The sequence below is a fragment of the Mya arenaria genome, chromosome 13 (assembly GCF_026914265.1).
Source record: "Mya arenaria isolate MELC-2E11 chromosome 13, ASM2691426v1".
Classification (NCBI taxonomy): domain Eukaryota; kingdom Metazoa; phylum Mollusca; class Bivalvia; order Myida; family Myidae; genus Mya; species Mya arenaria.
The window spans coordinates 10,673,697-10,694,258 of NC_069134.1; the positions used below are offsets into that span (position 1 = coordinate 10,673,697).

At 32.6% G+C, this 20,562-nt stretch overlaps 2 protein-coding genes across 2 annotated transcripts; one reads left to right on the forward strand and one right to left on the reverse strand.

Moving 5' to 3' along the window:
- Window positions 1-64: 64 nt before the first annotated feature.
- On the forward strand, window positions 65-7,845 carry LOC128213686 (calcium and integrin-binding protein 1-like). Its single transcript, XM_052919688.1, has 7 exons — window positions 65-206; window positions 2,773-2,807; window positions 3,074-3,173; window positions 3,781-3,928; window positions 4,596-4,705; window positions 5,368-5,456; window positions 6,603-7,845. The coding sequence occupies exons 1-7, from the start codon at window positions 156-158 to the stop codon at window positions 6,622-6,624; spliced, it is 555 nt and encodes a 184-aa protein (XP_052775648.1). The 5' UTR covers window positions 65-155; the 3' UTR covers window positions 6,625-7,845.
- A 2,763-nt stretch (window positions 7,846-10,608) lies between these two features.
- Window positions 10,609-16,912, reverse strand: LOC128215582 (protein FAM166C A-like). Its single transcript, XM_052922292.1, has 4 exons — window positions 16,757-16,912; window positions 14,156-14,429; window positions 13,871-13,983; window positions 10,609-11,828 (listed from the first exon to the last, which is right to left on the reverse strand). Exons 1-4 carry the CDS (start codon window positions 16,825-16,827, stop codon window positions 11,678-11,680), a joined length of 609 nt encoding a protein of 202 aa, XP_052778252.1. The 5' UTR covers window positions 16,828-16,912; the 3' UTR covers window positions 10,609-11,677.
- Window positions 16,913-20,562: the final 3,650 nt, after the last annotated feature.

Sequence of the window (20,562 nt, forward strand, 5' to 3'; positions counted from 1 at the left end):
TTCGGTAACTTCCATGCGTATTTCGGTAATTTTATCCGTCTTTCGGTAAATAATCGTATTTCGGTAAGTCTAGGGACCCGCAACATTCGCACATTATCGTTCACTTATCGTGGTGACAGACAAACCGTAATAACATTAACAAACAATCCGTCAAAATGGGAGGGGGTCAAAGTGTATTTTCAGAGCAAGAATTGAACGATTATCAGGTATTTAATTTAAAGAACGTCATATATCAAGTGTATTTATTGTACAACATAAAATAAGAACCTCTAAAAAGATAAAAAAAAAAATATTTTGACCTAGTTTTTGAACACCAGTTTCAGTGGCGTGATAATCGTTTTTATGATTGTACTTAAAGTGTTGACGTCATTGGTTCCTCTTACCTTCTGAAATCTAGAATTCATTATGGTTCTAGATAATGACAGAGTTTCTTGGTTGTAAATCTCGATATCAATTAAGGTGTACATTTTCATCACCTTAATCTTATATAAGATTCTCATACAGTTATATTATATGTACTTGTCAAGTGTGCTGCTTTACCATGTTGAATGAGTAAATGGATGTGTGTGGTTTAAGCAGTATGGGAACAATTAATCGTTTAAGGTGCCCATTGCAAACTTATTGTCAGTCACATCAGTACACTCTAGCGAAACTTTCACCTGTTTGTTGAACTCCCTGCAGATTTTCAGGCATAGCAAATGATAAATTGACACTTTCCTCGGCGTTAACACGCTTTCATCCTCGGCAGCCGATCATTGGACCGAATGCTGTGCTACTCTGAGGTTTAAACAACGCAAAACTCTGAGGAAATCAAAAAGAATCTTCTGCTGTATCTAAATTTGTTTTATTTATTTGAAATTGAATACTTTTCTCTCATGGTGTTCTTTAAACAATATTCAGACTCACTTGAAGAAATTAGTGCTGGTAACCATTTAAAATAACACTATATAGGTTGATGCACATTTTTATTGTATTTTTAATGCATTATTATAAATTACTCATACAACTTAAAGTCCCAATATCTTTGAGGATGTAAACCTACTTTTTTTGTAAAGCCAAATGACTTCTCTTAACCTTTTTGACATTTTTTAACCGCCAGTTCGATAAAAAAAAATGCATTATTGAAATAACAAACATGCCACAAAAACTTATATAGTATACACATATTTTAGCGTGTCCAAAGTAACTATGAAATTTGCATATCATGTCACTTTTGTATTGCTTGATATTATACTTATAATTTTCATGTTTTAATGAAGAAGTAATTGGTTTGAATGATTTTTCAAACAAAATAATCATACATGTACTTCCACTTTAGTTTAAAACTAAACTTTAAATGAATATAATGTAGTTTTCAATTGAAATAGTTTTTGAAATTAATAATAATTTTCAATTAAATTAAAACTTTTAATTTAATTGAAAATTATTATTAATTTCAAAAACTATTTCAATTGAAAACTACATTATATACATTTAAAGAAAATAGAGGTAATAACCTGCGCTACCAATAATAAAACCATCAACATTAAACATTAAACGAGCAACTCGGTGAAACTCTGCAGATTTTAGCATGGAAAATGGGTAACATACTCAGCAGACTTTCCCGATTTACTTGTAAAGCAGCGTAGATGCCAAGGAAAGTGGAAGTTTCCCATGGAGTAGACTGTTTTTCAGCCTGATCATAGATAACAAGAACTTACATATTGTGTTTGTCTTGAATATTGCCACCATAAAACATTGTTATAGTTATTCATACTACCTTTCATTAATCAAAAGTGGGCGGAAATGGTAACTGGGCTGAATTGAAAAGATTCTTTCCAAAGATAAATTCATAACAGGTGAATAGGTGAACAGAGAATCTCGCAAAATATCTTCCGCTTTTTATCAAAACAATTTAAAATGTGAAGTGTGTACAATCTTAAACTTATTGCATGTAGCTACAAAAGCACTAACAACAACAATTTAAAACTTTTGACATGAACTTATATGAAAATATGTGTTTTTGTTAACACCCTGCATGTGTATTACAGGAAATGATGCACTTTCAATTGTACACAATAGTTACATAAGCAGGTGTCATTTATACAATTATCAGGACAAGTTTAGGCATACTATAAGAGTGAAAGCTGTTATTATGAACATATAGCATAATAGTTTAAATAAAACACCTAAACACTGATCCCTTTTCAAGATTGATGAACCAGTGCGCCAGCCAGGATTAGAGAAAGGCAGGGTGCTAGGTCAGAAATGGCACTTTGAATGAGTCTTAATGGGACACTTGCAAAGACCAATGCTCAATTCTTATTGTGTATGTGTTGTAGCTACTTTCAATACTAATAGTTTGTTATGAAATCCTTAGCTGTTATTTTTACTTAAGTATCAAAATGATGTATATTGATTATTTTCATACCTATTTCTGAAAATTGACTCTGTCAAACAAAAGGGCACAACAGCTGCAGGGTGTAGTAAAAAGGCAACAGTGTGCTGGAAAAAGGCAGTGGGGTGTCACACCCTGCAATTGAGGCCTAGCTGGAGCACTGATGATTGACCAACAGTTAAAGTCACCTTGAATTTGTCTCTTTAAATATCACTTTGAATGGTCCATTAAATCAGAGAAAGAGCTCATCATCATACTAACCTCTACTAAACTTTCTATCAACTTCAATGATAATCATCTTAATATAGCAGTTTTACTTTAATTACTACAGGGTTGCCAATTTCAATTAGTAGTACATGTATGGATTTAAATATTTTGCTAATCATACATTTCAGGAGCTGACATATTTCACCAAAAAAGAAATTCTTCAGTAAGTATTCACGTGAAGTTCATATTCATGAATATAATGTCAATGTAATTCAGATGAAATGATATTGAATGACTAATGTATGAACTCAGTATTTCACTTTTATGAATACATGACGTCTATTTTTTCTATATTAAATACATATCGATCATTTAAGTAAAGTCTACATTGGTGAATTCTTTTTAAAACTTGTCACTAAATAAATAAAATTTTGATAATTTAATATAATTAAATTACATTTAATATTTATTTTTTTCTTTCGATTTCAGTGTTTACAAAAGATTTTCTCTGCTTAATCCTGATGCTGTGAGTAAGGACAAAAATGCCAAATTGGGGCGAGATGAAATTCTTGACCTACCAGAGTTAAAGGTAAACAATTGGTATCAAAGTATCAAAGAATGATTGAAAGTGACGCCGCCCCCCCCCCCCCCCCCCCATATTGTACGTGACTAACAAAGCAAACATTTGTCAATATATTATACTAAAAATATATTTAAAAAAAGTCTCTGTTATTTACTATGCTTATGTCTTAAATAACAAGTTGTTATTTTTAATTTTATCCGTAATAATATATATTTTTCTCTTCTGTAAGAACTGTTTGATAGTGCTTAAATTCATGCATTTACATAAGTTGTACTTGCTTAAAGCATGTGTATATGACTGTTCTATGCAATAAACTGAGTTGAGTATTGCCATCTTTGGGTCTTTGTTTAATGTTCTGTAGTAATATCCAAGACAATGGTTAGCTTGACAAAATAAAAATTGTCCTTACTCCAAATGCAATAAATCTCTAGAAATAACTTATTTCTCAACTTTTCTAAAAATGTACAATTTACATTTTCAAATGATTATGTACATTGTAGAATAAAATTAACTGAACTAGAGTGCAAACAATCAGTATGTAATATTGTACCTGGTATTGTTAAATGGTGAAATAAATATTTAATTTCATTATTCTCAATGTTGTTGCTTACAGGTGAATCCATTCAAGGACCGTATCTGTCAGGTGTTTTCCTCCAGCAAAGATGGCGACATGACATTTGAAGATTTCCTTGATATGATGTCTGTCTTCAGCGACAATGCCCCGAAGAGTGTAAAAGTTGAATACGCCTTCAGGATATATGGTAATCTCTTAATCATTCTCATTCTTCATTTAAGGATTGATTCCTTTTTGGGTGTGGTCATTCAGAATGAACGCTCCAGCATGATCTTACGAATCCGTAATACATACTATTATAAATGCATGAAAAGTAGGAATCAGTCAACATTAACATTTTCTCTCGATTTTTATGTTTTTAATTGTTTTAAATGTAAGTTATTCAAATTTTAAGCATATTAAGGACATGCTTAATGTCTGTGAAAAAATGTAAGCATTAAGAATCCAGAAATGTATATATTACACCTTAATTCTGTGTGGTTCTATCAGTTGTCCTCTATATAAAGACAAGGGCAATGTAACATAGTTTAAGAATTTTTGTTTTATACCAGTTGATTTCTTCCTTTTTTAAATTGATAAGATATATCATGTTACATGTCAAAATGCAAAAGTGTTTTTTTTATAATGAACATGTATAAACTGTTCCACATCAAATGAAATCAAAGAAAAAAATGCTTTTTACCTAAGAAAGTCACGCAAAAATGCAACAGTTTCAAAAGCTTTATTCATCAGAATCATTTCTCATTTTGATGAGTTCAAAGTTTTTTTGTTAAGGGAGTTTATTATAATGATATTGTTGAAAAAAGAAAAGAAACATTCTTACATATATAACTTTTTATGAGTCCTATTTTCAGATTTTGATGAGGATGACATGATATCAAGCAAGGACCTGAAAGAGGTCGTGGACAGACTGACGGGTGAACAGACACTTGAAAACGAGGACATGCAGCAGCTCATTGACAATGTACTGGTTCCTCTCATAGCCTCAAGTTAAACTAGTATTTCATTTATGAGCATTTCTTGTTCAGTCTTTACCAAACTTGCTGATAATGTAAGCGGGCATCACCCCCACATGTACCATCTGGATCAAGTTTGATTATATTAATAAGAGTTACATGAATGTTCAAAATTTGACCAAACAACAGTGTACACTCTCTAACATGAGTTATTCTTTTCATATATTTACCAGTCTTGTTTTCAGCTTGAAGGGTTTAATCTGTTTCTAAATTGTAGGACATAATTTGTTTTTAAAGTTGCGTAATATCTCAACTAATGTCAATTGGAGAAATAATTTCACTCAGGAGAAACTGCCCTAGAATGGTCAAAATATTGACTGAATTCACATTGTACTTTTGTACCAAACTAGGTATAAAAAATGTTGGGCATAATTTCTCAACCAAGATCAATTAAACAGTTTGATTTCTCTATTTATTCCAGTGATATGATAATATTTGACCAAATTCACATTAAATTTACATTATTATTTTCCAGTAAAAGTGTGCGCTCAAAGCTGGCGACATCATTGTTCTGTTATTCCATTCATGTAATTCTAGTTATATGAAAATGACATATTAATGATTGTCAAAGAATTGTGTTTGTTTATCTATGTCTATCCATTGTTTTCAGATATTTGAGGAGGCTGATCTGGATGATGATGACTCGCTTTCCTTCGCCGAGTTTGAACATGTCATCTCCAAGGCCCCTGACTTTGTCAAGTAAGTGCTTTTCACTTGTTGTGAAATTAGGACATGGTGTACAATATAGCTTCTGATTTATTTTATCATCATAAAGAATCTAGGTTTTTTCATAAATATAACCCTTGGTTTAGAGAGTTGGTCTTTTTGTGTTGCCTGCAAATCATGACTGACACATTGAGATTGATTTGTCAGGCGTCGGCTTAGTCCGCATCACACTTAATTTGTGAAAAATAACTTTAAAAATACTTTTTGCACATAATTATGTCATGGTCAGTAAATGACCCCTATTGGATTAAGATCAATGGGTCAAAGGTTAAGGTCTAGAAAATAATTAACCCTCCCAACAAGTGATGCAACCAATTTGCAGAATTCTAGTTTAATTCATAGCATAATTATTTATATAGCGGGTAATGCATATTTACACTCCATAATATTTACTGAGAGTGCATGAAAGAAGATTTTCTTGCATACCCAACGTGTGTTTCTGGTCATGTGACCGGTGCTGGAAAAACTCATCTTGTATACCCCATGTAAGATGAGTCACGCGCAACAACGCGCCACTTCTTATATCATACATTGTATGATTTATGAAAAATATATTATGCCATTTCAATAAAGCGCAATCAAATATATATGTTTGCAAGACTTCCAATAAAAATTGAAAATAAATAATCGTAAAAAACGCTATTTTTATTTTTTTTTAAATTACTGCGCTCTTTGAAGTCATTTAACAACGTCGCGTGCGCTTTTTGGTGTAATTGTAATTGTACAAAAGTTCGTTTTCAATGTCATTTTTCCACAAATTGATAAATTTAGATATACAAGAAAAAATATCAATCACGTTTTTCCGGTCCGGATCGAAAAATCCGACCCTTGGGCACGCTGGTAACTGATACCGGCTTACGCACATGCCCTCGGGTCGGATTTTTCTATCCGTACCGGAAACACATGATAGATACTTATAATATTCATCTTGAGTCAAGATAGCAACAAATACAACATAAGCTCTTGTGCATCAATGAAGCAAGATTCCTCTTGGAATAAACAATTTTGTATTAGTTTCTTGTTTTATTATTGAGCGAAATACCAGTATAGAAATGATTAGAAGCAAATGAATAAGGAACATTGATACTATTTTAACAAGACCTTGTTTATGTTTTTCAGCTCATTCAGAATCCGGTTGTAAGGAAAACAGAGTTTGAAGAAATCCAAACATCCTGTGAATAACTGTCCAACACCAATAACTGTGATATAAAACATAGAATTTATCCCATACCCATTTATGTGCTGCGATAACATTTAATTAAAAAAAATAGTTAAGATCATTTTCTTAAGCAGAATGTTGTCTTGTGTTCACACACCATGCATCCTAATTTGTGTGTAATATGTATCATTATAGATGCAATGAAATCAAACTAACATGCAGTGTGGCCAAAAATAAATGTTTTTTGTTATCTTTTGAACACCAATATTACTGTTATTTTCATTTATTTAACATTTATTTAACATTTGGCATTTACTTATATTTATGTTACAAGGTTTCGTAGATGTGATAATCAACCTGGTTAATGGCTTTTATTTTCATCAAACTTTCTATTCATTTATTTCTCAATCATTATTTGTGTACACTATTATAAACGTTCAATTAGAAACATACTGTTTATTCAGATGTTCTAAAAACATTTTCAATTGTTCATAGTAATTTTAAAGCATTTTCAACCTCATTTTTTAACCTCAACAAATTGTCCGAAAGATGTAATACTTTTCAAATTCAGTAATAAATGTGAACAGTTTTAAATGAGATGATACCTCTCTGTCAGATAAAACAGCACAAACTTTTTAATTTGGTGACATACATAAGAAATGAGAATACCCTTTCAAGTACCGGTATTGTTTTCTTTCTTTTTAAAACAGTGTGGTATCTTTAGTGTTCATGTCATCATTTCACTTGAAAGTTGCTGGTTGACTTTCTTTTCAGCACAGTTTGTACAGTTTCAGTGTGTTTAGCTGTAGCTAGTGTTCCTTCATCTTCTTTTTATTTCTTGCATAACTTTTTTCTTTTTTTTTTGTCAGTTACAGCCTTAAATTTTTTATTTTAGCAGGTTCATGTTCTGTAAACAAGATCTTTCAAATGTCATGAAATGATATAAAAAGCGAAATTAAATACACGATAGAAATGTCATCATAATTATGAACTAGTAAATTTAATAGCAAAGAAAAAAGAACTTGTACACAGTTTAAAATTACCGTATATTGTATAAGATTGTATTTTGCTGTATATTTAAAGCTGACTACATTTTAATATTCAGTTATTTGTAATGTATCTTGCACATTATTTTATTTGTTATCATGTAAAATATCTAATTCAATGTTATACTTTTCTAATAAACCATAGATCTGAAAAAAATGTGTCTTGTGTTAAAGATCATAAATTTACATTATCACATTACATTAATGCTTATAAGGGATAATGACATGTATGCTGCGATAATATTTTGTCACCAAATTCTAACCAGTAATTGGTTATATGCCCATGTGAAATATGGAGCACATAATGGGGTCACCCATGGATGGCAGTGCCCACAGAGTTATCCACTCTCAGACTTTTGCAGTTTTATTCCAAGTTTCACCAAACTTGGTTCAAATGTTTATTGATTATATATTGAACAAGATCAATAAAATCGTCAGAAAACGGCCATCATCTAAATTAAATTAATTTTATTTGCAGGCTACTTGTTCTTACATACATCTCCTTGCTTCTTTAATAAAGTTCTTGAAAGCTTTACTGAAGATACGTTCCCCAATCCTGTAAATGAAGATCTCCATTTTTGTCATAGTCATGTCAAATTTCACCAACATGCAATATTTGTACAATGAGCTGGAGATGGAAAGATCATGTAGATATTTAAATGCTGGCATGTTATATGCTAGGACATCTAGGGGAATGGTACAAAACTACAAAGTGGTTACTTTTCCTTGAAGAACAGCATAAACTGCTGTCATCCATATCACCACGATAATCAAAATTAAGGTGAAATATTTCAAAAATGTTAAAAAATTCTTTCATTGAAATGTGTAAAATAAACTTCAAAAGTGATGGCGGGGACTTTCCTGCTTACCAAAGGCGATCACTTAAAGATTGTGCTTTTACATTCAACTGACCTTAATAATACATGTATTTACTTATTTCACATACAGCTCATGTTAATTCCTGTGTGGTGGGATGTTTCATCCTCTATGTATTCTTTTTTCACAGCCTACGGGATCACTGAATGTAATAATAATTCCTGAAAATGTAGTACTACTTAGCCACCACTAAGGGGCATTGACTGTGGTACACAAACCATTAATGTCAAGGGGGTCATTTACTGTGGAACACTTGGCAATACTGTCAAGGTTTTTTATACTGTGGAATGCTCGGCATAACTGACAAGGAGGCCATTTACTGTAGATTGCTTGGGATAACTGTCAAGAAGGTTGTTTACTGTAGTACACTTACCATCACTGTCATGAGAAGCATTGACTGTTGTACGCTTTTCATCACTATCAAGGTGGTGCGTTGACAGTGGTAAGGTTACCATCTCTGATCAGGGGGGGTATTGACTGTGGAACACTTTCCGTCACTGTACAGCGGCATTGACAGTGGTACATTAACCACCAATGTTCAGAAGAATTAACAATACTACGCTCACCATTACTGTCCAGGGGTGTTGACTGTAATACGCTTGCCATCACTGTTGAGGGGTATTGACAGTGGTATGCTTATCATCACTGTTCAGGGGGCGGTGACAGTGGTGTACTTATCATCACTGTCCAGGGAGTTATGACAGTGGTACACTTACCATCACTGTCCAGGGTGCGGTGACAGTGGTAAACTTACCATCACTGTGCAGGGGGCATTGACAGTGGTACGCTTACCATCACAGTCCAGGGGGCATTGACAGTGGTACGCTTACCATCACTGTCCAGGGTTGGTGACTGTGATACGCTTACCATCACTGTCCAGGGTGGGGTGAGAGTGGTACGCTTACCATCACTGTCCAGGGGGTGGTGACAGTGGTACGCTTACCATTACTGTCCAGGGGGCATTGACAGTGGTATGCTTACCATCACAATCCAGGGGGCATTAACAGTGGTACGCTTACCATCACTGTCCAGGGGCGGTGACAGTGGTACGCTTACCATCATTGTCCAGGGGGCAGTGACAGTGGCAGCTGACCTTCACTATCCAGGCGGCCGTAACAGTGGTATGCTGACCATTACTGTCCAGGAAGCAGTGACAGTGGTACGCTGACCATCACTGTCCAGGAGGCGGTGACAGTGGTACGCTTACCTCACTGTCCAGGCTGTGGTGACAGCGTTACGCTTACCATCACTGTCCAGGGGGCGGTGACAGTGGTACACTTACTATCACTGTCCAGGGGGCATTGACAGTGGTACGCTTACCATCACTGTCCAGGGGGCGGTGACAGTACTATGCTTACAATTACTGTCAAGGGGTGTTGACTAATACACTTGCTATCACTATTGAGGGGTCTTGACAGTGGTATGCTTATCTGTGATCACTGTTCAGGGGTTATTGACAATGGTATGCTTACCATCACTGTCCAGGGGGCAGTGACAGTGGTACAATTACTATCACTGTTTAGGGGGTGGTGACAGTGATACACTGACCATCACTGTCCAGGGGGCAGTGACAGTGGTACGCTTACCATCACTGTCCAGGGGGCGTTGACTGTTAAACACTTATTATCACTGTCCAGGGAGCATTGACAGTGGTACACATACCACCACTGTCCAGGGGGTGTTGACAGTGATATGCTTACCATTACTTTCTATGGGGCATCAACACTGGTATGCTTATCATCACTGTCCACCAGACATTATTCAATCAAACCTAAACTGCTGCTTTTATTCTTATAGTATTTCGTAATTCTGACAGGCCTAATACTTCCAGAAAACATTTACAGTTGTATGTGGCATTTCTAAGAAAATGCTTGTCAAGTATGCCACTCTTCACAATATATTATTACTATTATAAAATTTCTTTCTGTTAACATGTATATGTACTTGTGTAACTTGGATTATTTCCCCAAAACCACCATTTCATTGTCTTAGGGGTTAGCAATTTTCAGAGTAGATATAGAGTCAGTTTAGAAAAACAAAGATGTATATCTGAAGTTTATTCTTGTATTCATATATACAATTTTTTTGTTATTACTAGATTGCATAAAAGAAGAGTTATTATGCATCAGAAAGGTTGCAGAGTAAATATTGCATGTTACAAAATGTAGGCAAAGTTTTATTTTCTACCATCGATTTAGTCTTGGTAACAACTTATGAATAAAAAATTAATAAAAAATAATTTTCTTCTTAAAACTTTATACATATACTAGTATATGAACTAATATTCAAAAGCTATAACATAATCTTTTGTACAAAAAAGGTACATGATTGGGTATTGAAAAACACAATAAGTAGACAATAGTTATTTTCTATTGATTTTTTAATCTGGTTCAGCAGGCAGTAAATAGAATGGCAATATTCCTTTCAATATTATGCAAGTACAATACAAATGTAGCTATTTATTCTGACATATCTGACAATACAAATAAAATAGACTCGAAGGAAACATGCAACATCTATGAACAATTCTAAACAAAAATAAGCTCTGTGCCAACTAGAAAAGGGCAAAAGTCTGATACCACTTGTAAATGGCAGTAAAATTAAAAGTTTCATAAAGGTATTTTAAAACTTAACAACAAAACTGTTTCATTACAAGATCTAACAATAGTATATATATCTTTATATAAACTTAATTAAGCCCTGTCAATAGAATTAAAGTAAATAAATGTATGTATAAGAATAACACTACTTGTATATGTATGTACAAAAAGAAATTGTGAAAAAATATGAACATGATTGTACAAATGTATTCTGTACAAAAGATTGCATTCCGTGACATCAACACAATAACAAACACAGAGATGATACACTACATCAAGAATGGGACATAACTAAGCAATTTGAAAAGGTTTTCAAGAAAGAAACTGTTGATCTTAATTGAAAACGTGATGTAAACGAAATAACCATTTAATACTGATCAGGAATCCAATCTACTCTATAATATATAAAACAATATCACAGATCAAGTAAACTCACAGTCCAAGTGTATTATATTTTTTTAACAATTTTCAAAAAGTTTCGATATTACTAATTGCGATTTTCCAAAAAAAAGTTTAGCGTTTCTCAAAGTACACGTCTCTCATCTCCCTATCACGTTGTGAGGATGCAGATGTGGACACACGCTTAATGAGCGGTAGTCGTCGAGCCTCGTGTTCCAGATATGGCAGGTTGATATCATCCGTGTGACGCGTGGCCAGAATCATACTGAAAATTTCCAGAATATGATGTCAAAAACAAGAATAATACTTTTTTCGTCTTTTTTAAATATTGAGCTATTTTGCACAAGTTTTCACATTCATAGCTGCAATTGTTATGTTATCATCTGAACTACTGGAAAAAACTTCCCTTAAATTTTATTATAAATGGAATATTATTCAGTATTTGAACAGCTTTTTTGAACAGCTTTAAAAAAAATGCAACCAAAAAACATGCCATCATTATTGATAACTTATATCTTTTTACATTTAATAAAACATTGTTGTAAGAATGAACATTCCCAACAAAAATCAGTTAAAACATTTTATTACACACAATAGTGCTTCCATATCACAAATAAAATCAACAATTTATACCTTAACTGTAATAGTTACGGCACCAACAACCCATGTTATTGAGATAATTAACTCAAGCACTTCATTGTGTGTGTATAATTTTATTTACAAGGGTTGCGTTTGTATGGGTGCAGAATAAGTGAAAAGCGTTTATGTATCCCCTCAGGGGTTATAGAATGGTTACACACACATTCTATTTGTTATCCATCCCATATGGGGTTTCATAAGTTGACGAAAACATGTTCACCATGGGACAAGCCCTGGTATAAACAACAAGTGAAAAATTGTGCCTGATATTAAACATTTTCTCTCTTTAGTTTAAGTAATATTTCATATTTTATTGAAGACCACCATTTATTATTGAATGTGTGTAACAACTTATAAATAAATTTGTCTTATTAATGGTTTCAAATTTCATTAATACCGTAATTGCTGTTTAATACAGCAGGTACTTCCTAAATTTTGACAGTTTTTACCTGGTAAACAGTTATCAACAAACAGCCATCACACATATCACTTTGAGGAATTTATTTGAAATTGTAAAAATATTAAATAAAGGTCTTACCTGCGAGGCGCATTGTGCAATCACTCGGGAGAGGATAGAGTGCCAATCTCACAGCAAACAAGTTCAACAGTTACCAGAAACAACAGTTAATAAATCGCTTAAAAAAATGTCCCAATTATAACAAAACAAGCATTGCACAGCAAAACAAAAATTGTACAGCAAATGCACCTGATTATCATGGTAAAATTGAGGTTCAAATAGACAAAAAATTGCAATACAGTGAAATCTTCTTTTAATTTAATTTTATTAGTTAAAGTAGATCTAGATAAATCTTTATCATTGTATGGGTGTACTTATATTCAACTAATAGTAAATCTGAGAAAACTAGACAGAACTGCTCTAGTAAATAAGCAAGTTAGCAAAAAGATTTATGCAAAGCCAACAATTCTAATAGGGAAATGGAAAATATATGTTTCTATACATATAGGGATGCATACCGTAGATTATAAATAAAACAATACCGGTAGTATTAAATGAAGTATTCCAAAACATAACAGTAACAGGTTTACTTTTTAAATTAATTACTTGTGGTCAACTATGAATTTTTACATTTATGTGTAAGAAATATTAGAAACCATTCTTTTTTGCTGGCTTGTGGGTCTTTTTAAGAATACTGTACTAATTACAAACTTGTACTTGAAATCATTTACATCTAAACATCACTATCAAGCAAGCTATATAAATTATAAGAAAATGCTATATATATGTAAATTATAAAAATATTTCTAACTGCAAATTAAGTGTTCCTACTTTTCATCTACTGTGTGATAAAACAGTTAAATACTTTAATATCTAAACAAAATATTAAAATTAAACCCATGAATAATTGCCTAAAGGATTTCTTGGTTAAAGAATGTTACAATGCCTTTATTATAAACTCTACTTTTTATGTTGTTATAATGTTGCATAAAGTATCAAGTTTATCAATGAAATCTAATCAAATTATGAAAGTATGTTAAAGGCAATGTTAGTTCCAAGTATTGAAAATAGGATTGTAAAATCAGAAGGATAAAGAGGTAAAGTAAAGAGAGAAAATGGTTAATGCAGAGTAGACAACACAAGCAAAAGCAAATCAAGCAGAGGATGCATGCATTTGTACATTTTTACAGCTGAAGTACACCCATACTTACAACTGGGATTTTCGCTTAATTTGATCTTCAGCTGAGTTGGGGATCATAAAATAATCTACACTCTTTCTTGTTCCACTTTTGTCACCATAAAATTCTCTGTGCTTTTGACCCAGCTGAAAAAAACCCATAAAAAACATTGTAACCTCAAAAAACATAGAGTATGAAAACTGTCTTATCCATAAAATTGAGTTATGTATTTTATATAAGTATAACTTCTCTTGACACTGCTTACCAAATGGTGTAGGCATAATCTCTATTACTAACTTATTTCTTTAAAAAAACTACCTTATCAAATGATTTGAGCTCTTCTTTCCTGTCAAAGTCAAGATTTGACAAGGAATACTTTGGAGCAGCAAGCCATCTATCCCTGGTGCGGCCTCTTGCACTGATCACAGATTCAGGTTTATGGGTATAGTAGGTGGGAAATTCACCTCCACGGGCGTATGGGTCATGAGAAGCATTTAAAACTTCTGATCTATAATCTTGAAAGTATTTGTTGGTTGCATTTCCATATGTCTCTCCATAGTCATATTTGGTGGTTGGACAGTGACCTCGGTACCTACATCAATGAAAAATAAAATAAAAAATGTGTGATATACACAAAATAATAATAATCATAATGACCACATTTAACATGTTGCAACCACACTACTTTTTCTATTTTATAAATATATTGATATTAATACATCAAATCGTACTTATAACTAGGATTTAAAAAACAAGAGCTGTCACAGAGACAGCGTGCTCGACTATTCCGCCGCTTTTCAGTGTAAGGATTGAAAAGTTTTGGCCAAACATGCATGGATCACTATTAGATTAGATTTCAATGCAATTCATGATGTGCTGAGATAGTAACATAAATGTGGTTACATGGAAAATTTCAACCAGATTTTTTAAGTCTAATAATAAAGGGCAATTATTTGCAAAATACAGTTATATATCTTGGTTATTCAATTACATTGAGTGGTTGAATACCATTCTATAAAGTCTCAATTCAATACATCGAGTAGTTGCTTAGAAATTAACCTATGTGTGCTTACACGCAAAACCTTAACCAGAATTTCTATGTCGAATAATAAAGGGCAATTATTTGCATTAAATGAAACTAGAGTTATCTTACATGGTTAATTAAGTAGGTTAGATGGTTGAGTACCATTGTATTGAGTCTCAATGCAATACATCAATTAGTTGCTTTGATATATATTAAAATAATGTGTGCTTGCACACAAAACCTTAACCAGAATATCTAAGTCGAATAATAAAAGGCAATTATTTGCATTAAATGCAAAGTAAATTATCTAACTTGGTTAATTAATTAGGTTGGATGGTTGAGTACCATTGTATCAAGTCTCAAAGCAATACCACAAGTAGTTGCAGAGATATTAACCTATGTGTGCTTGCACGCAAAACCTTAACCAGAATTTCTAAGTCAAATAATAAAGGCCTATTATTTGAATTAAATGCAAACAAGAGTTATTTAACTTGGTTAATTAAGTAGGTTGGATGGTTGAGTCCCAATGTATCAAGTCTCAATGCAATAACTCAAGTAGTTGCTGAGATATTAACCTATGTGTGTTTGCACGCAAAACCTTAACCAAGGGGTGACGCCGATGCCGACGCTTGGGTGAGTAGTATAGCTCTCCATATTCTTCGAATAGTCGAGCTAAAAATGTCTGTCTGTGTTTTTTCAAACACTTTGTGAATAGTGCCAGGGCTCTTAAAATTCTGCAATAGGGCACAATGCATAAAATGTTGTTGTTGATTTTATTTGTATGATTGTGAATTTTGAGACAATTTTTTAGTAAAAAGTATGTTTTTAATTGGTTCAAATTTCACTTGTAAAAAACTCTGATCAGTGATTAGTACAATAATACATAGCAAGTGTATGCTGATACAGGGAATACTGTTATCATACCAATATTGGATACAATACATTTATATATTTTAAGCTGCGAAAAGCTTCATCTTGTTCATTGTTGCCATAGTAACAAAACATGCATAATATTAAAATAATGACATATTTATCACGATACTGCAGTACTGGATAGTGTGTAAATAAATGTGTAAAGAATTGGAAGAAACTGCAAATCTTGTCATCTTTTATTGAAACATCTTGATATATTGGTAATAATTTAAAGCTGCACTCTCACAGATATACCATTTTTACAACTTTTTTTTGTTTTGTCTTTGAAAGGGCAAATATTTGCATAAAGATCTGCAAACCAATGATATAAGTTTGCTGACAAAAAATCAGATCATAGATTTTCATATATCCGATCGAAAGTTAATGTTTTATGGATAAAACCGTTAGTAACGGTTTAAGAAAAAAGCATAAACATTATTTTTTTAACTTAAATATAAAAATCTGCAATCTAATTTTTTGTCAGCAGTCTTATATAACTGGTTTCCATGGATTTTCGTAAAAATTGGCTAGTTCCAAGACAAAAAATAAAAAAGTTTTCAAAACGTTCTATCTGTGAGAGTGCAGCTTTAATTATCAACAGCCAACACAGAAATTCTTAATTCGAAACATATTTAGTTATGTTGATAATGAGAACACTAAATTATGAACATTATCAGTATTTATGAACAATAACTGAACAAACAAAAAACTTGAAAAACTATGATAAAGAGCGATAGAAACAAGTATACATTTATGGTATCTATGGAACTGAATTGATCACATCCGGGAACTTAATAAATAGATAAATATTATTAATCATTGATAAAAAGTAAATAACTTTTAAATATAAAGAAAAACAAAGGTTGTGGACAGCAGTATGATATAAATCTGTTTGTTATGCCTGATCCTAAGGCTGATCAAACTCCAAAATTATATAGGAATTATCTTGAGTTGTATGCGGATTCTAAAGAAATAATACTTGCCCTGGCATAAACCGAGGTGGGATGAATGTAGAGTTGTGAGTAGTTATCAAAGTTCCTGCTGAACGTGACATTTTGAATATAATGTTTAAGATTCTTAGAGTTTGTTTATCGAATTATATCCCAACCCGGAAGTGAGCCTAACAACGACAAAACACGCTATAACTTATGTTCACGCGGACAATGTAGTTCCTTAAAGTACTTCAATGTTCAGGGTAATTCATATATTTTAGAAGAAAGTTTCAGTGTTATTATTACTAAAACATAGATAGTAACAATATTTACATAAACAAACTATGTCATTACTTAAAAAGATACAAATAGAAAATAATTTCATACGCCTTGTTGCTAATGGCAAACGTGTACTTTGCGGTACTTTGCGGTCATGCATGCCAAATCCACGTTACGGTTGCCTCCCTTTTAATCTCACATTATATCGTGCGGTGATGATATGTTTAATACGTATCTATTCAACACGAATTCTCAAAGAATATATTCCAATGATTTACTATATATATTTGGTAAAAACTCCACTTGCATTAGACTATGAATTGTTACCGTCTGATTTTCCAATTAGATGATCGAGTTAGGAATTATACATGCTACTTATGGCAATACCTAGGAGTAGGATTTGTTTTTGGTCCCAGGAAATATGTACAAAAGGTTAAATAATGCCAATTAATTGTTAAGAAAAGTTTAAATTGTGTACAGCTTACATTTAAAGTGCACAAATCACACGAATGGTCGTGTGTACATCATGTATCTGAATTTCTATTGACGTCTATTTAAAAATGCACTGTCGACGTATCGTTGTATGTTTTGTGCTTATATTCCACACAAATTAAAAAAAAGCTTAAAGTAACATTTGATATCATACTGTATATTGATTAAACGCCATCTGCAGTGAATGTTAAAGATATATCACATACTCTACAAACGTTCTTCGTGAACGCATCATTACTATATATACTAGTGTTATAATCGGAATCATTCGCGATTCAAATTGCAGCATGTATATATACATGAGATTAATCCAGTTAACATATGTTAAGTAAAAGACATTGCACATATGTCTAAACTTTTCAAATAATGAAATTTAAAGGTAATTGTCCAGAGATTTTCTCATGATATAAGGGGCGTAGCTAGGCCTAAAAAACTTGTAGGCCCGATAGTTCTAGGTGAGTTTGGGGATACCCCTCCCCCTCCCAAACATTTCTGTCTAAATTAGAAGCAAAATAGTGCGATTTCCGAGTATTCCAGGAATAAAACATGAGGGACAATAACATCCATTTTAAATTGCATTACACAAACTTAATAATTAATTATTATATTATTATGCAATGATTACAATAAAATCAAGCAAAACACCTTGCACGTAGTTAAAATAAACACTAGACTTTCTTTGGTTATAATAACGTCATATAACAACTCGTATTATATACAACTTTTGAGTTGAGTGTTTGAGTAGCAATCAGTTTTTATTGCATTTTTGGATTATTTAAATTTTGTCATTTTTCAAAAAAGTTGTAGGCCCCCAAGCCCTATATATATATATATGTAGCTACGTCACTCTGATTTAGCTAGTTTGCTACCGGGTTTTTATTGCTATTTAGAAAAATGCATGTTTGGAATATGGCCAGATGATGGTAAAGTAAAATACATTATTTTTAGGATGATTAAGATATGATTTGGGCATAGAGTTGAACTGTGCATTACATTGTATATTGGTACTGTGGTAAAATGATATAAAATGGTCGAGCCATGTTTGAAGACTTTGAAAATATGAGAATTTTCTTTTATCGAGTATATGACTTGCTATTTTGCTTGCACGGATAAGTTAGTAAATTTAATAAAGTAAAAGTGAGAAGAACGTCCAGTGAAGAGTTTAAAACAGAAATTAAATTATGAGTTAGAAAAAGTTGGCTGCAATATATATCAAGTTGGGCTTAGCCAATACACACAATGTAAGTCGGTCGTATGTTCCAAACCATGATGGTTTAACAGACTGATTAATCTAGAATGCGTGAATTGGACTCTGTCTTGAGGTTCTTGTTTGAGGAGGGGGTATATTGCTTTATTGATTGGTACTTTATTGTACGTTGTTACTTGAAAATCATGACATGTCTTGTCCCTGTTCGCCACTGTTTCATTGTCTTCCATTTCAGATAAACTACATGTAACATGTATGTGACACTTCACCGATTGTGGTAGCGATTCTTCTAAAATTAGGCAGCTCTTCGCTGTACCTTTTCAGGCAATAAATGTTTCCATTCTCCCATATGGTTCTGAAGATGCGAAGAGGCGTGATATAACTTGAATGGCTGTTTGGTATAGATAGATAGATTTATTCGTGCATATATATATGTCATAGTAACAAACCAAATATCTCATAAAGTTATAACACAGACTGATTAACAAAGTATTAGTGATGATATCTATACTAAAGCACAACATCATTAGAATGCTTTGGATACACACGTGCGGTAATAAAGATTTAATTCAATGTGACAAATATATAACACAGGATAACCCATTAAAGTTATTCAACTTATTTCCAATGGGTTCCTTATGACAAATGTAATTATTTGCCCAGATCTCAGTTGTAAGCTTTTTAAATTAGGTTTTCTTATACAAAAATAACATGCATGAACTATTGACCAGTTAAAGAATGATTAAATGTTTGAGATCGAACTTTTACAGTTATAATGCAACCGATTGTTAAAACCATATGGCACTTTAGCATAATATGACAAAAATCTTAGAACTGATATGCAATATTAAATGAATAACAATTAATAAAATAGGAAATCTTCCATTTCGGCACATTTCATACCAACAATGAGATGTGATTTCACTTCTTTTTTAAAAGTATTCTTATTTTTTAATTCTTTTAACTTTATTGGAAGACTGTTCCAGTCCTGGACTGCTTGATAAAAGAAAGTATTTAATATAAAACTGTCAGCCTGTGGCACTTCAAAATTTCCATCACTATGTCTACTGTTGTAAGACTGTGTGGATGAGACTAAAGTAAAATGTTCATGTAAGTATGATGGGCATTTGCTATTAAAGATTTTATGTACATGGTTTAGTCGTAATTGCTTTATCATATTTTCTATATTAAGCCATCCAATATCATTGAAAGCTGAGACTTTCAGGGAAGTTCTACAATCATAGCCATAAATAAATCTGACAACTTTGTTCTGAGTGACCTGTAATCTGTTCTTGGGTTGTTTAGATATACCACTGTACCAAGATGTAGATGCATAGTCAAAATGACATTGTATTAAGGAGTTACATAACAATCTTCTTAGTTTCATATCTAAAAAAGACGGTGATTGAAGATCTGATGGTCAAAATAATTGCTTGTCTCTACTTGGTGGTGATGCCTTGAATGCCATAACTTACTTAGAGAAGTTTGTGAAGTAAGAGGCTGTGTGAGATTTTGTCGAATGCCTTCAAAATGTCCATTAACTGAACATATTTTAGCTTGACTTGTTTGAGGTAAGTCATTATGTCATCATGGGCAAATTCAAGTGAGATTGGTCAACTGACGGTATTCAGCCCTGTGTTATCAGCAAACTCTTCTGCTGTATAGTCTTCTTCTTTTGAAAAGAAGTATTCAAACTGAATGTTGATGTACGTTGCTATATAGCGAAATTCGATGAAAGCAGGATATTAGCATATTAGCGCCTATACTTGTACCCAAGGACAGAATTGCCTAGGATGCCATATATCGCACCTCTAACTACTAGTATAGTGTAGCCTTATACTTATTATAGTTTTACTTTGGACTTATTATAAGAAACAAC